Source organism: Sander vitreus, chromosome 2, assembly GCF_031162955.1.
Source record: "Sander vitreus isolate 19-12246 chromosome 2, sanVit1, whole genome shotgun sequence".
NCBI classification, from domain to species: Eukaryota; Metazoa; Chordata; class Actinopteri; order Perciformes; family Percidae; genus Sander; species Sander vitreus.
The window spans coordinates 30,800,128-30,815,664 of NC_135856.1; the positions used below are offsets into that span (position 1 = coordinate 30,800,128).

The following is a 15,537-nucleotide window of genomic DNA, read 5'->3' on the forward strand; positions in this document are numbered from 1 at the left end:
TTCTTTCTTGTTTTATGTCTCCTTCTAGCAGCCACATTGTTTATGCAAACTCTTGCTGTTGTAGTAATTGTATTTAACGGATCAGTACTGATTGTGCACTCATTTTGTGTTTCAGGCTTGTAATCCAAGGAGCAATAGTTTTACCACTGATCTATTTCGTCTTTACGAGACGTAGCCCCTTTGCTGTTATCAGGGGGGTTTTTCCTGCCTTAATGACTGCACTGGTCATCTCGTCCAGGTAAGATGATGTAACACAGTAGTATCCAGTGCTGTAGTACTCGAGTCCGAGACTCAATGTTTTTCTATTGTCTTGGACTGTACCTGTAGTTTAAAAAACTTGACTCAAACTTCTTTGGTCTCGGTCTCGACCAGACCTGATCTTGGACTTGTCCTGGACTTGACTACAGCACTGGTAGTATCACAGAGGGCTGTGACTTCATCCTCTCTGTTATTATTAAATTAATCAGTAACATTTTTGAGAGATTGACATTCGTAATAATAGTGCACTAACAGAGGATGCATTGTGTTTCTCCAAGCTCTGCTGCACTGCCAGTCACTTTCGAATGTTGTGAGGACCGACTGAAGATCGACTACTCGCTTCATACTGCCCATTGGGACCAGCCTCAACTTGAATGGATCTGCCATTTATGAAGTGGTCGCAGCAGTTTTCATTGCCCAACTCAACAAAATTCAACTGGACTTCGCCCACTTACTTACCGTTGCGTAAGCCACTCTTTCTTTTCTTAAGGAAATCATAGCATCATCTTCATAGCTAGTGTTATTATTAATATTGGTTAAAAGTATACGAGAGGCCTTTAAGAAAGGGAGTGACTTGCATTACTTACTAAAAATGCATGGTACAGTTTAATGATCTGTACAGTATCTGTGTTTGATCTGCAGTGTGACGGCAGCAGTGGCCAGCATAGGAGCAGCAGGGCTTCCAGCTACAGGAGCAGTGACCACTCTTTTTGTGTTGGCAGCGGCTGGTTTACCTGCAAAGGAAGCCTCCACTCTAGTGGTTGTAGAATGGCTCCTGTAAGTTTAATCAGCAGTTAAGAAATTGATACAAAATGTAAAGAATTGATTACTACAGCTGCCTTTTCTGCTCCTGGATTGGTTTGCGCCATGCTATTCCTAGATCCATTACTACATTTGTGTGCAAAGTCCTTCCTTACATCTATTACCTAGTTTTAAACTAGTGGTTTACCAAATGGGGTTGCTCCATTAAAACCTGAGACAAATGTAACTGTAAATCGGCTGTAAGTTAGTCTATATCGACGACGTTTTCCATTCTGGGATAGTTCCGGTGCCGCTGGAAATTCTGCCAGATGTCCCTCATTTCGGCCGGATGTCCGAAATGGGAACAGTTTTGTGGCCTCTGTTGGCCCCTCTGGCAACCACCTTTCAACATTTGTGTTTTTTTTAGTATATAAAAATAAATCAAAACTTACAAAACTGGAAAATGTAATTTCAAAAGAAGTCAATATTTTATTTGGTTGTTTAAACACTACGTTTGTGTGCAACACAACATTTCAGTTGTTGTACGACCACTTTCCACACACGCTTGTTTGCCGTGAAAAGATACATGCAACGCAATTTTCTGTTCACGTTAACGCCGCATGTTAAAATCCGGTGCTAATAAGGCACCGGTGCCCGGTATCTACCAGACGGAAGATACCGGGATACAGCATTTTGATCATGTGTCAGATTTGTCGACCAGTTCTTATCACCTCCTTTATTCTTCATGCTAAATGGGTCATATTTTAGCAAGCTAACATATGTTTTGTCTGTTTGTTCAGTCAGCTACGCAATGTTTTAGAAGTCAGAGAGAGAAAGAAAGAAACAGAATCCATGTAAAGCAGCATATATCCTCTGCTTTCATAGTCTGATGCTGTTTTTGCCTTTCAGAGACCGCTGCAACACTGCTGTCAATGTCATGGGAAACTGCTATGGCGCAGCACTCATTTACAGAGTGTCGACACAAGAACTGGAACACATGACAAGGTACAGGTCTACATGGTCTTAGTGTTTTTGTTGTTTTTTAACCCAGTACATTTGCAGAAAAATGTCTACATTTTTCAATCTGATACAAATGATTAATATGAGGCTAGTAGCAGAATGGAGGATCAGAAATCTGCTCCCTAAATCAAATCTATTATGCTGATCTTCTCACACCATTGACGGCCGTGTTGTGTTTTTTTTTTGGCTAGGAGGGATGCTGCGAATCTTGAAAATATTCAGGTCAACGTCAGCAGCCAGGCCTCTGATGAGGACATTTTCCACAGTGATGCGTCCCAGAGCGAGGACATTGGTCTCCAGATTCTGCGCACCCCACCCGAATATCTGTCAGACCAAGACAGTGATGACCAGAATGTGTAGTGTCAACTCAGAGTACAACAGGGACAAATACTCTCATTTTTTCTGATGAATTTCAGATTTTCCGACAAGACTAACATAAAAATGCACTTAAAATAAATGACACTTTCACTTTGTTCAGTGTAGTTATTGAATTGATGAAAGTGAACTAACCTGGATTTATATAATACCGATACCGATTATTAGTAGTTAATGAAACCGATAACCAATATTTGGAACTGATACAGTATGCATTTACAGTAAAAAAAAAAAAAAAATTAACATTTTGGAACGGTACTAACTCCAACACAAAAGTTTTTTTAATTGCTTTAAGCAATTATTTGGTAAAACTGAAATTTTAAACATAATACACATTAAAAAAAAATGAATAAATAAAAACTAAAATAGCTTCCTGAAGTTTTAACATGCTATCAGTCTGTTTGCAGGTGTTGCAGACTGCTCACAGAGCTGTAGCGGAGCCAAAGTAGCTCACTTTATAGTTAATTAACTTTACTGGTTATCAGTCAAATAAAACACTGATACAGATAATCTGCAAATTGCCAAATATTGGCCACGATAACACTGTCCCATAAAATAAAAACAGCAGATAAAAAAGAGCAGAAAATATGACAGCAACTAACAGATATTGTAGGACTATATTGAGCATGAATAATATTTGTCAAAAATCTAAATGTGAATTTAAAACGTTATTTTTATTACTCTGTTATATTTAGGCCTACTACATGAGGAATTAGTTTTTTTTCTCTTCGTTGTTATCAAGAGAAATCCTGTAACCTCAGTTATTTGCGCTCTAACGTCCCATAGACAGTATATAAAATGGACCAACAGATCCCGTTGCTCTGGACGGAGACCAGTGAAGGCCTTTAGAAGCACTTTTCCGGTGAGCGCTGAGCGTTACTGCGCAGCCTCCAACTGAGAGAGACGACGTAAATGTGACGTGAGCAACCTGTCTGAAAGTTGTAAGTCTTCTGGTAGCTGTGCCAAGAGAAATCTCAATCATTCCCAATCTTGCAGAGATGGAGAGCGTAGGTATATGTAAGGAGATAACATAGGCACAGGCTAATTATTGCTAACTAAAATTCTAGTTAACATTAGTAATTAAACTTAAACAGCTAATGTAAGTCGAAACTGCCTGCGAGCTTCTCCTGTACTATATGGTAATTCCTCTACTATGTGACAGTAAGTCGCGTGGTTATGACACAATCATTAGCCTATTTTTACAAAAACGTCTGCTACGGAGTCATAACGTGAGGTACAAGTTAATGGAGCCTTTTATACATTGTTGTGTTTCTTTAGAAATGAACAATGGACAAATAAAGTCTTTAAACGCTTCAGATGTAAAGTTATTCGCTGTCAAAGTGACGTCAAAATGAATGGCAGTCAATGGAATGCTAACAGCGGGTGAGTGCTTGTTAGCATCAAAATGGCGCCATAGGATCTACGGGTTGTTGACAGACGCTTACCCCCTTGGTTATTCCCAGGAGGCATGAACACGCCATATTATCATGGATGTAGTTTCTGACGTGTCACTGCGAAGCTGCCAGCAGTGTGATGTTGAGTGGGAACATCCTGCCATCTAGTGGCCAGAAGGGCAAATTACACTGATGGAAAAAAAACACTGCAGCTATCCGTGCACCTTTGTTTAAAAAAAAAAAAAAAAAAAGCAATGTGTTTTTAAAATGTTATAACTGTCCACACATTTGCTTCAGTTATCTTATCAGTCATTAGATTTTTCTCTGATAATATTAAGCTACAAACGGCAGTTATATTGTCTGTTTAATGGGCTAAGCTGCAAAAAAAGGACTGATGTAGTCAGGACAGGGCCGTTAAAATTGCTTTTATCAATCACTAGATCTGGGACAAGCCTGTCACAGCTTCACATCAGTGGAAAAATGATGTATGATGAGCACAGAGGTTGTGAAAATAGAGTGACTGGTCTGATACCAACATGTCCAGCGATGACAGCAATTTCAAGGAGAGAAAGTCCAGCTAGCCAGATCCAAAATCTGGTAAGTGGACTAATTTGTGATGCAAAGAAGACAAAGTGACGGTTAGAGCGACATTGTGTCCACACAAATAGATAGACAGAGTTCCAGCATGTAACCTGTAACAGGTTACTTAAATGGAGGAAGAGTGATCCTTTAGAGCATTATGGCTTGTCAAAGGGCAGGTATGCTGTGTAAAATAAAGTAACCCTGGGAGACAGGACTTCTACATGGACTGAGACAGACATGTCCATTGATGAGAAAGTTGTAAGACAGGAACAGATAGGACAATAAGATAAAAGACAATCAATAGAGGATGCAGAGGCACATGTGAACTCATCTTGCAGTACAATTATTTAACCAGTGAAAACTGTTTCAGCTAGGGTTGCCATGGTAGCCTAATGGTCAAGGTGCATACCCCATAACGATGTTCCTGCCTATAATAAAGGAAAAATTCTGAAAAATCAATAATGCAAATCCTGGAATATTCCTGTGAAATATGGTGTGCCCCAAGGCTCTGTTCTTAGCCATCTGCTCTTCTTTTTTTCACCTCTTGGTCAAAACATATGAAGAAGTCATGGAATTAATAGTGATTTAACTTCATTCATCACATTATCAAAACTAGCACAGACACATGGAAAAAAAGAAATGAATGTGACACAATGCAAGTTTGTTTTCTCTCATAATTCCAGTTTATTGTTTTCCAAAAAAATGTAAAGGCGCCATATTCTCATTAATTAATTCCTCACATCAAAGATAAAGAGAAGATATGAAAGATGTCAGAGAAGGACGCAGAGAGACAGATAAATATGTTGAACAAGTCAAGACAAGTTATAGCCCTCATTTATTAATGAGATCTTGATGAAAAGTGTATACACACTGTAAGAGCTAAAGTCAGAGGGGCAGGAAACAGCAGACCATGGAAGGTTTCTGGTATGTGCAACACTGAACTGAAACGGAAATTAAACAAAAATAAATAAATCTGAGTGCACTTCTTAATGCCTATGGCCTCAATCAAGGTCCACTCTGCTTTCTAAGATATACACGAAGTGTTGGAAAGCAAAACAGCAATACTGGAGTGTACAAGTGACAAAGAGTTGATGGAGAGAATAAGAGACAAAGGGGAACTACAAGAGTAGTTTGGTTACTTGTTTTGTCATCAGTGGAACCGTTAAAGAAATAGAAACCGAGCCACCTGAAGGAATAACCAGGTGAAGGAAGGATTCTAGACATGCTTTAGAAAGTGAGAAGAGGCCGAGCAGAGAAACACACGTGCCGTGAGAGACAAAGGGAGTGTTTACACACATTTTACAGGCATGATCTTTTATCCCCCACCGTTTCTAACATTCATTCTTTTACACCATCATACATCAAGGCTTCAAAATTAACTTTTTCGTCCACCAGCCAAATGGCTAGTGAATGTACAAATTTCACCAGCCACTCAATAAATTACCATTGTTTTTCTTTTGGGGCTGGTGAGTGAAGCAAATCTACCAGCCATTTGCATATTCTACCAGCATTTGGCTAGTAGATGGTGCTAATTTTGAACCCTCATATACACACTTTTTAATAACCCACAATCTGAGGTCCTTTTTCTCAGTAAAGAATTTCATGTTATTGCAGTTAATGACATATAGTTACCACAAGTTAACCCTTGACCTTTTAATTAATAGTAACAAAAAAAAGCAGCTTCATGTATCAAAAACAACAACAACAGGCAGGGCCAGTATTTTCAGGAGTCTTATTCCGATATAAGGAGAAAGCCTCTGTCCTATCTATGGGTTTTTCCTTTTCTTTTTGCTGTTAGCTGCACTCAGTAACAATGGCAACAGCACAAGAATGAGTCTTGGCAATGTCGCTCATTTCTGCCCTCTATAGGAAATCAGATCTACGTGAGGTCATCAATGCTAATCAACCAAATGAGCTGTCTTCTAAACTGTTGCATGGATGTGTTGCATTTTGAAATGTTCACAATCGTCCCATCTATTACAGTGGTGACCTTGTAAAAAAGCAGGTACGTTTCTAAGTGATGCTTACAAAGGCTAAAATGGTATTTATTGACACATACTCTTTAAAATGGCTATATCTTAATTCTTGAATAATAAATCTGTAAACCCAATCACCACGTGAGCACGCAGTAACACACCACACTGCTTCACCCCATCAAGTACTCATCTCCAAAAGACAGTAACAAACTCCAACCAACACTACTACATGTACAGTATCGTATACTGTGGTCTACTGGCGCACCGTCAAATGATAATCACAAAGTAACATTCATCCGTAATGCACACAGAAATCTACATCACTCTGAAAAATAAGCAGAGAATGATGGTGGTTCCGCCCAATTACATCACAAATTCAGGCTATTCATTGGCTTGCGAGCGCTAGCCAATTAGCAGCACATTCACAAATCACATGGCATCTCCTTTACGACTTGATTTTTGACCCGAGTTTCTCAATCATGCAGACAGATGCTGGACAGAAAGCAAACTAACGTGGGTCATCCCAAGGAATAAAAAGTGTCCAGGAGAAAATCTGGCGAGTTATTTTTGTTTCTCTCCCGACAGAACGGTAACGGAGACGAGGAAGTGAATGTTGGCGCCGCGGAACTTTGTTGTTTACTGGCTCCGTTTGCCACCGTCTGCCTTCCTGTACGCACAACTTACGACTAAAAGCTCATCTGCAATCAGCACCCATGATCGTCCACAAACATCTTCATGATAAATAGAAATATTTCACACAGTAGTAAGTCAAACTCGTGTTATTGCTTCTAGCGGATTTTTTTACTTCGCTAAGAGTCAGACCCAGGTCAAATATTCAAATGCTTTTCAAGGTGTGATAAAGCCCTCGTGAGACCGACGAGTGGGGTTTGCCACATAACACAATAAGATGAATGACGGAGAGCTCACGCAGCCACGGGAAAATAAGCATTCAGATAGTTTCGCTGGCAACTGGCAACTTCGCGGCCACCATCTGTATTGTCGGGATTCAGTAAACTCCCCCCACTCCGTAACTCCATGAAGATTGAAAAAACTAATTTCACACAAATGCAGGTGATCTTTGACCCAGGTCCAGTTCAGAGTCTCCCCCGCCCACCCACGCTTGACCTATTAACAATTCACCAGAGTGAAAAACCCCTCTGGCAATGGCAAACACTGTACATTTTTGCATGTCATCAAATGTCCGTGTGTGTGTGTGTGTGTGTGGTGTTTGTATGTAACAGCACATCCAGTTTTCTGGAGAGCGCACGTGAATGAGGTATGCGTTGTCTCAGCACTGTATTTGTGGGAGTAGATGTAAATGCATATATGTAACAGCAGCTCCAGTGTCTTCATCCAGTCCTGTAGCTCCAAGGATGAGAATATTGCTTCTTTCAGCTTCTGGTGCCACGAAGGCACCGCAATTCATTTCCCGACCTTTCCACAACAAGCATTCTGCTAATGTTCTGATTCAAACTGCTTCCCAGCAGAGATGCCAGGCACAAAAAATATAACAATTTTGTGCAAAAATCAGCCCTTTGAAAATTGTAACACACAGTCTGTTTTCTTGGGGGGGGGGGAGGAGGTGGTTGGCCTCAAATTTCAAAAAAATCTTTTTATTTCTTTGTCTTCCGTTTGTGCAAGCATGCTTCAGTTCCATAGAGACTGGCTGTGCAATGAGGAACAGAGTCCAAAGACGACGAGAAAGGGCAGGAGGAGGAGAGTTGGCTTCGGAGTTGACGGTAAAGGGTAGCGGAGGGAGGATTGAAGTCCTCAGCGTCCAGGTCCTACCTGGAGATCATGGAGCTGGACTGTGATTGGCTGGAGAAGGTGGTGGCGGCGCTGAGCTGAGAGAAGCCACTGTGGCTCGACTCCAGGCTGGTCATCGAACCCCTGAGGTAGGAGACAGAACATGTGAGCGGACAAACTGAACATGTACGCAACCGCAGTCTGCCACTGAATAACTGAATGCATTCTGGGGGCACGACCTGTGCTCATGATGCAGGACCATGCAACCAGATCAAACCTACAGGAGGGAGATTCATTCACGCTCAGGCTCATGGGCTGCAACAACCAACAGTGTGTCAGGTAGAAAGGTTGACGTGTGAGAGGATCTTAAATGCCAAATTCTTTGCTTGTTCCAGTACAGTTTTTTTTTGCTTTGGGTGAAGCTCCGGGTGTTTTGTTGAAAGGACAATTCCGGCGCAAAACGAACCTAGGGGTTATTAACAGATGTGTACCCACTCTGTCACTCTCTGGGACATGTTTTCATGTTAATCGAATGTGTTTGTAGCTTGAAAGACGCTAGCGTGACTTGCATTAAAGGAGAGGGCAGTATCAGAAGCTATAACCACACTCTCCATTTATTATTAGCATTATAAGCTATATGTTTAGTCTTTTTTATTGCTGTATTGTTTGTTTATTTTTTTATTTTAAGCACTTTGTAATTTTGTATCTGTGAAAGGTGCCAAATAAATAAACCAGTTCAATTAATAAAAGTAAAGGGGGCAGGTCAAATTAGCTGTCCCTAACTAACGTTGGAACGTATGGTATAAAACATAAAGCTGGAACAACCAAATGTTTGGCATTTTTGCTTAATAAGTTATTTTAAATGATTAATTGATTATGGCAATTCATCTTCTGTCGGTCGACTAACAGTTTCAGTAGTCATATTTGTAATGCTTTCTTGTTATTAGCCATCCTATTGCCGTGGCTCCGACCAGGGTGTCGGATAAAAGGCATATGATAAAAGGAATAAGACAGAAAATATATTGCTGTTACATAACTCTAATTTCTGACTTTTCTCACATTCTTGCTTTTTTTATTGGTTAAAAATAGACCTCTTTGGGGTTTAAAAAAAGAAAAATACTGTATGAAACTGTTCATAAATGTTCACACTAATGCAATAGCCAGTGATGAGGGATCACTAGAAGCCATTTTAAGGGGTCACAAGTAAAAAAAAAAAAAAAAAAAGAAGAGTTGGGAACCACTTTCCAAATGCATTGTGAATGCGTGGCATGTGTGTATAGGTTGTGGTGCAGATACACTACAGACATGGCAAAATAAAGCATTACCTCAATTTCACATCTTGGTTCAGGTTGGGGTTGGAGATTTAGAAATTTTCAATCTCAACATGATGTGTCAACCATTAAGCAAAACATCCTGTTAAATGCTACTACAATGAGTTAGATGGTGCTCTCAAGTCTGCTTCAGAAGCCAAAGTAAAAGTGAAACAGCAGGTGCACGGAAAGCAAAGTGAGATTCAGTAAGTTGGTAGAACAAATGGATGAGTGAAAAAAAAACACAAAAAAAACAAGTACAAATGCCAGGGCATGTCTCTGTAAGTTAGTTAGTGCACGTGTTTAGTGTATGTTGCGTTTGTGCACACTTGGACATACAGCAGTCAAGCACTAGTGTGCTGAACTTAACCCAGCCTAGGATTCTGGGTCGTGTTAGTCATGCAGGCAGGGTGACTGAAGCCAGCAAGTAGACTGTAGTCTCAGTGCAATGATTCTTTCTTCAGGGTGGCCAAAGCAACAACATCCTGTTAGCAAATGCTAACAAAAGCCATGAGCAAGAACGGATGCAAACAAGCATCTCTTTTCTGCATCAGAAGCGTGACTGCCATGGCTGGGGCTGTTCAAATTAGCAGCAATGACAATGAGTTAGTGCTAAAGGGAAAAAAGGGGCAAACTCTGAGCCACTTACAAACTCTGCACATCACAGCAAGCCAGTCTTCACAGGAAGAAGACAGAGCAGGAGGAGGAGAGGGTTGTGAGCGATAGAACAGGAGCGCATTGGACAGAAAAAGATAAATTAAAGGAGTCTCTGAGAGAGGGAAGCATTTCAAAACTCTGGGCCTAAAAATAAAAAAATAAAAACTCATGATGCTCTTAAGGCTCTTCATAGCGTCATTTGTAGCAACATTACAGATTTTATTCATTCAAAATATCAAATGTCATACATGGCACTATTGCAGATTGGTAGAGAGGGGGAAACTAAAAGAAGGAAGGAGCAAAAAATGAGCAGTCATAAAGGAATATGTTGTTGAAAAATGTTTGAACTTAAAACTATCACAACATCATGGTAAAACACCTTAAAAACAGCAAAAAATATGGACACGTACGTACACTTCATGTGTATAGCATGGACTCAAATGTATGTCTTACACACATATACATACACACACACACACACACACACACACACACACACACAAACACACACACACACACACACAGTGTTACTAACCTGAAGTCCTCAGAGCCCAACACCTCAGTGTAGAACATGACTTTGCACTTATGTGAGGAGACCTGCAGGGTGGCCAGCACGTCGTCCACTCGGGGTAGGTTGGTGGCTGAGCAGGCCGGCATGCTGTGGAACTTCCACTGGAGGATGTAGAAACCTGGCCACCGCGTAACATGGGAGCCCTGAGGAGAGGACAGATCATTAGAACAGGCAAGCAAAAACCAACCCAATAAATACATTTACAAATCAAAATGTTAAGACCATTACGTGTCAGTTTACAATCCTGGAACCTCACCTGCACGCTCTCGCCCTCCTTGCAGATGAGCGGGGACTCCACCATGCTGTAATCTTGCCCCAGCGTCCATGACTTGTCGATAAGCTGGACGTTGTTGCCTACTGGGGAGGTGATGCCGTGGGGTCCCAGGGGGTCTTTACGCGGAGGCTGGGGGGCCCGCTTGGAGTGGTAGATGTTGAAAACAACGTCGCCTTTGCACATGTCAAAGTCCCAGGTGATGACTGAGGAGGCATCGATGATCTCGATCAGAAGCTGGTTGGGGGAGAGAGGGAGGGAGGACAGACATGGCAAGGTTGGCCAGAAATTGTGAGATGTTTTTAGGAGAGAAACACAAGAACTATAACCGAAGTAAAGGTTTAGCGAGACGTGAGAATCCTGGTGGCAGGTTATAATGCGAGAGCACTATGGCTGTGAACCTTGTGCACTCTTTATTACAGCCATTCATAACAGTGGAATTGAAATTTAAAAAATGTGGCAAAGTAAAAAGTGATAAAGCAGAACAGCAAGAGAATACTAAATATCAGTTTGTTAGGTTATGAGCTCATGAAATCAAAACCCATTTCCAGAGGGGCGATTGCGTTTGACGATGCACCCCCCTCCCTCCCTTTGGTATAAATGATGTTACACGATTAACTCTATGTCAGACAGATTATGTATTAAAGCCATGCCACATTTGTTCCACATCTGAATCAAAAAAACAAACAAAGAAGTCCTCTACCACATACAACCACTAGATGGCAGACCTTTCAACAAACCTTTCATGAGAGACATCATGCAGCTCTCTGTTCTCAGTGCCCTACTTACCCATTTCAGACATTACTACAAGCCTTCCAGCTTTTCAGCCTCACCTCGTGTGGAGCTCCCTTGAAGATGCTGGCGCTTTGGTAGATTGTCTCGGTCCACAGGCGGACATCTTCGTTCTCGAGCTCCTCAGCTGTGCGGTACATCGACTTGGGAACCAGGCCGCCCTCTGGTACCTCGCACTGCAGAGCATGCGCACACACAATCACACAACACAGAATTGGGTCAGCAAGAGGCTCTCAGTGTGGGTGCGGTCGTGTCTCTGACTAATATTCTCAAAAGATAAGCCTAAGACTTTAAATCTTTATCTGACACTCACCATACATTCTCCAGCCAGGAAGTCAGGGATGATCTCCTTGTCTATGTAGTCCACCAGCCCACCAGGACCCTGGTAGTCATTGCCGGCGTAGATGAGGAACTTCTTGCGGGTGTTCTCATCAATGAATGGACTCACCTAAGGGCAGAGGCAGATGTGGATATGTTTTATGAGCAAACCAAAATGTTGCATCCTCGTTATTCCTAGCTACGAGGAACTTCAAATGTTTCTGAAACTGTTTAATTTTCCATCTGATGATCATAAATGACCTGTAACAGCAATCAAGACTGAGAAGCCCTGTGGTGAGGAGTAGAGTTTGCCTGGAGTTCGCTCAGAGTTGGAATAATATCACTCCGCCCAAGTAGCAGAAGTAGCAGTGCTTCGCCTTCTGAGAATATAGTTCCCAGTATGTAAACGGTTAGAAGATGGCTGTGTCTCATGTGACCGTGTTATTTGTACACGCTGTGACTATACAAATCACAACATGTAAATAGGAAAATGTTGGTGTTATTTTGTCACTTATTGGGAGCAGTAGGCTAGTTGGAACCGGTTACCTCCAGCATCTGGGCTAAGCTAGGCTATCGGTGGGTGCGTCAGACAGTTACGACATTGTGCTGTTAATATATTGATATTGATGATGTCCCCGTATATAAAAATGTGGTGGACCACACACTAGTGACACCTTTTCATATCCATATTAACTGATACTGTGAGAAGACTATGCCAGATTATTGGTTCTTACCAGTGTCCAGAGGACAGGGAAAACCCTGGGAGCTCTCAAGATAAGCAGCCGTCCCAGAGTCTCTGGGTAGTTGGCCTCCACAACCTCGATGATCCTCAGCAGCGCCTTGACTCCCGGTCGCCACAGGTGACGCATGTTCAGCCCCTCCAGATCCACCAGACATGTCCAACAGCTACAGAAGAGGGAGAGAGGATGAGAGGTAAAGCCACGCCACAAACACACAACTGAAAAACTCTGTGGACCAATCCCAAAGTCCAGACTCACAGAGGTGTGCGTTCTCGCGAAATTCGTAAGGGCTTAGGGTTGTCCCAATGTCAAATTTCAAAGGCCGTGAGGGTTCGAGTTCACACTTACCGAGCCCTTTCCGTGAGTCCACATCGATGCAGACTTCACCAAAGGGAATTACCCACAGTTAAAAGCGTTGTGACGTTTACCGCGGAGACCACAGGGAAATCCGGAAATTACAAAAAGGTAAACAACAGCACGACACACGACCACGGAACACAGACCAACCTGTTGTCCAGCTTGTAAAACAAGAGGTTGAAAAAATTTGGAATCAGGCAGCCGTCTCCTGTGTCTTGGCCGTGTGGAAAGCAACAAACTTAAAATGAAAATTCCCAAACCGGCAAGTGTCCGCAACATCTTTGTTATTAAACGTCGCCAAGGTAACATGTGATCTCGTCAAGTGCTGTCCCAATCCCATTTATACCCATCTGAGCCCATGTGGCCTCACACACTCACTCACTTAGCACCTGAGATCAATTAAGTCTGTGAGTCTTTAGTCCTTAGTCCTCAGGGCTCACTTTGGGATTGAGCCTGTCTATGAAGGCTATGGCGTGACAGCCATACATAGTTCACATGCCTTCCTGCATGGCTCTTATCCCAGCCACCTCCTCCTGTTTGAGAGGGCTGCCAAGTGACAGATACCATCTCTGTTCCCTGCCTCTCACTGTCTCCATCGCCATCTGAATCAGAGCACTCAAAGAGCCTCGTGCATTCCTTCCATTTCGGGGGAGATAATTCTCCTCCGGACTTACTCACTGAATCCTGCAAACTTGTATGCCGTTTGGTAGTCAAAATCTTCATCTTTTCCATTAAATTGAAATTGTGTTTCTATTAACCTCTGCAACTTATTTTTTTGTTATTATTTTCATTGTTGATTATTATAAAGACACTTTTTTGATTGTTGTTGATTAATTGTCAGCACATCAGGATGTACGGATCTCGGTTTATTCTCTGGCTTGTCTAGCACACGGTACATTTGCGTTATATTATACATTTTTATATATATATATATATATATATATATATATATATATATATATATATATATATATATATATATAGTACTCCAAAATATTTATTCCACTTTAGTATTCTTTATTCTAGCAATTTTTTTAGCACAATTCAAGAGTATACCATCCAACACTTCACTGCACACTTTGTATGAGCAGGTGGCAAAAATGTTTACAAAATTGTCAGAAAATAGTGAAAAATAACCATCACTAATTCCCAGGGCCCATGGTGTCTCCAAAGTGCCTGTTTTGTCCAAATAAAGCCTCTTTCACACACAGTTCCCGGTAAATAACTTGAATAACCTTTCAGGCACCGCTAGTGATTTTCACTATTCACACATGCAGCCACATTCAGGATCATTACCGCCTTGCATCTTTTCACACTTGCCAAGGCAATGCCAGAATAGATAGGGGAAGGGACAATCCAGCAGTGTGTATTCAAGAACAAAAAGTATTGTTCAAGAACCGGTATCAAAGTCACGGTATTGGTAGTGGTAATTTTTGAATGATACCCAGCCCTATGCATGTGTGAACAGTCCAAACATCTAAGATAATTGGAGTTCACAATAATAGTAAACAGAAAAAAAAGCAGCAAATCTACAAGTTCGAGAAGCTGGAACTAGAGACTGTTGGCATTTTTGCTTTATAAATGACTTCAACAATTAACCGATTATCAAACTGGCTGCCTACATTGATCTGTACTAAAGGTTTACCTGATAGGTCGACCAAACACCTTGGTGTTCTCCTCACAGCGTCTCAGACCCTCCTCATTAATAGACAGCACCTGAAATGACATAACATGAACTCAGTGGTCTATAGAGCGTTTGGCTCCCACACTCGTAACCTGAGCTTACAGTGAATGCAGCATCATAAATAGGCTGACTATTTATACATGTACTGTACTGTAGACATCCTGGTGTTATTACACTTGCCATGCCAGCGTACATTCATTCCCTAATCTGTAATCCGGCCAACAACTGCCTGACCTAAAACTTGTCGACCTACATTAATACACGCTGATATACACAGGCTTTAAGTGCGTTTTAACTTGTGCTACATACATGTCTGAGCAGAGACTCCTCTCCGAGAGCACGGACTAGTCCTTTGGTGTCCATCTGCCCCAACCTCAGGACGTACAAAGGACGACCATCTAGAGGAGTAAAACAAACATTTACACCATCTACCACACAACATTTACATTCTACAAGACTGCATGTTAAATAGAAACGTCTGCTTTTCAGTTGTGTAAGACAATAAGTGACTGTGTTCACTGAGAAATGCTTTCATGTTTGGTCTCTGTTGATCCCATCCAGATGAACTGTTTACTGATGTGGGAACGTGTAATTTAAATTTGATTTATATTGTCAACAGTCACCCTCGGTTTTTAACAAGGAATCCACAGCATGCATCGACATGAAGTGGGTGGGTGTAAGAGTGGCTGTAAGCTATTTAGGGTAACCAAGAAGTGCCGACAAAAACTCATATTTAATTCACTTG

At 41.6% G+C, this 15,537-nt stretch overlaps 1 protein-coding gene and 1 pseudogene across 2 annotated transcripts in view; one reads left to right on the top strand and one right to left on the bottom strand.

The window, feature by feature from the left end:
- LOC144527553 (excitatory amino acid transporter 3-like) overlaps positions 1 to 2,483 on the top strand; it is a 30,795-nt pseudogene extending 28,312 nt beyond the window's left edge. The window contains exons 9-13 of the transcript XR_013502834.1: positions 116 to 238; positions 537 to 723; positions 901 to 1,035; positions 1,909 to 2,004; positions 2,211 to 2,483. The product of XR_013502834.1 is annotated as an excitatory amino acid transporter 3-like (transcript). The remainder of the gene's footprint in view (positions 1 to 115; positions 239 to 536; positions 724 to 900; positions 1,036 to 1,908; positions 2,005 to 2,210) is intronic.
- Positions 2,484 to 7,914: 5,431 nt separating this feature from the next.
- LOC144527603 (SEC14-like protein 1) overlaps positions 7,915 to 15,537 on the bottom strand; it is a 34,872-nt gene continuing 27,249 nt past the window's right edge. The window contains exons 9-16 of the mRNA XM_078265768.1: positions 15,102 to 15,190; positions 14,754 to 14,824; positions 12,746 to 12,917; positions 12,007 to 12,141; positions 11,735 to 11,869; positions 10,887 to 11,138; positions 10,595 to 10,773; positions 7,915 to 8,236 (exon numbers count right to left, since the gene is read on the bottom strand). Coding sequence (XP_078121894.1) covers positions 8,131 to 8,236; positions 10,595 to 10,773; positions 10,887 to 11,138; positions 11,735 to 11,869; positions 12,007 to 12,141; positions 12,746 to 12,917; positions 14,754 to 14,824; positions 15,102 to 15,190 — 1,139 coding nt within the window. The 3' untranslated portion in view covers positions 7,915 to 8,130. The remainder of the gene's footprint in view (positions 8,237 to 10,594; positions 10,774 to 10,886; positions 11,139 to 11,734; positions 11,870 to 12,006; positions 12,142 to 12,745; positions 12,918 to 14,753; positions 14,825 to 15,101; positions 15,191 to 15,537) is intronic.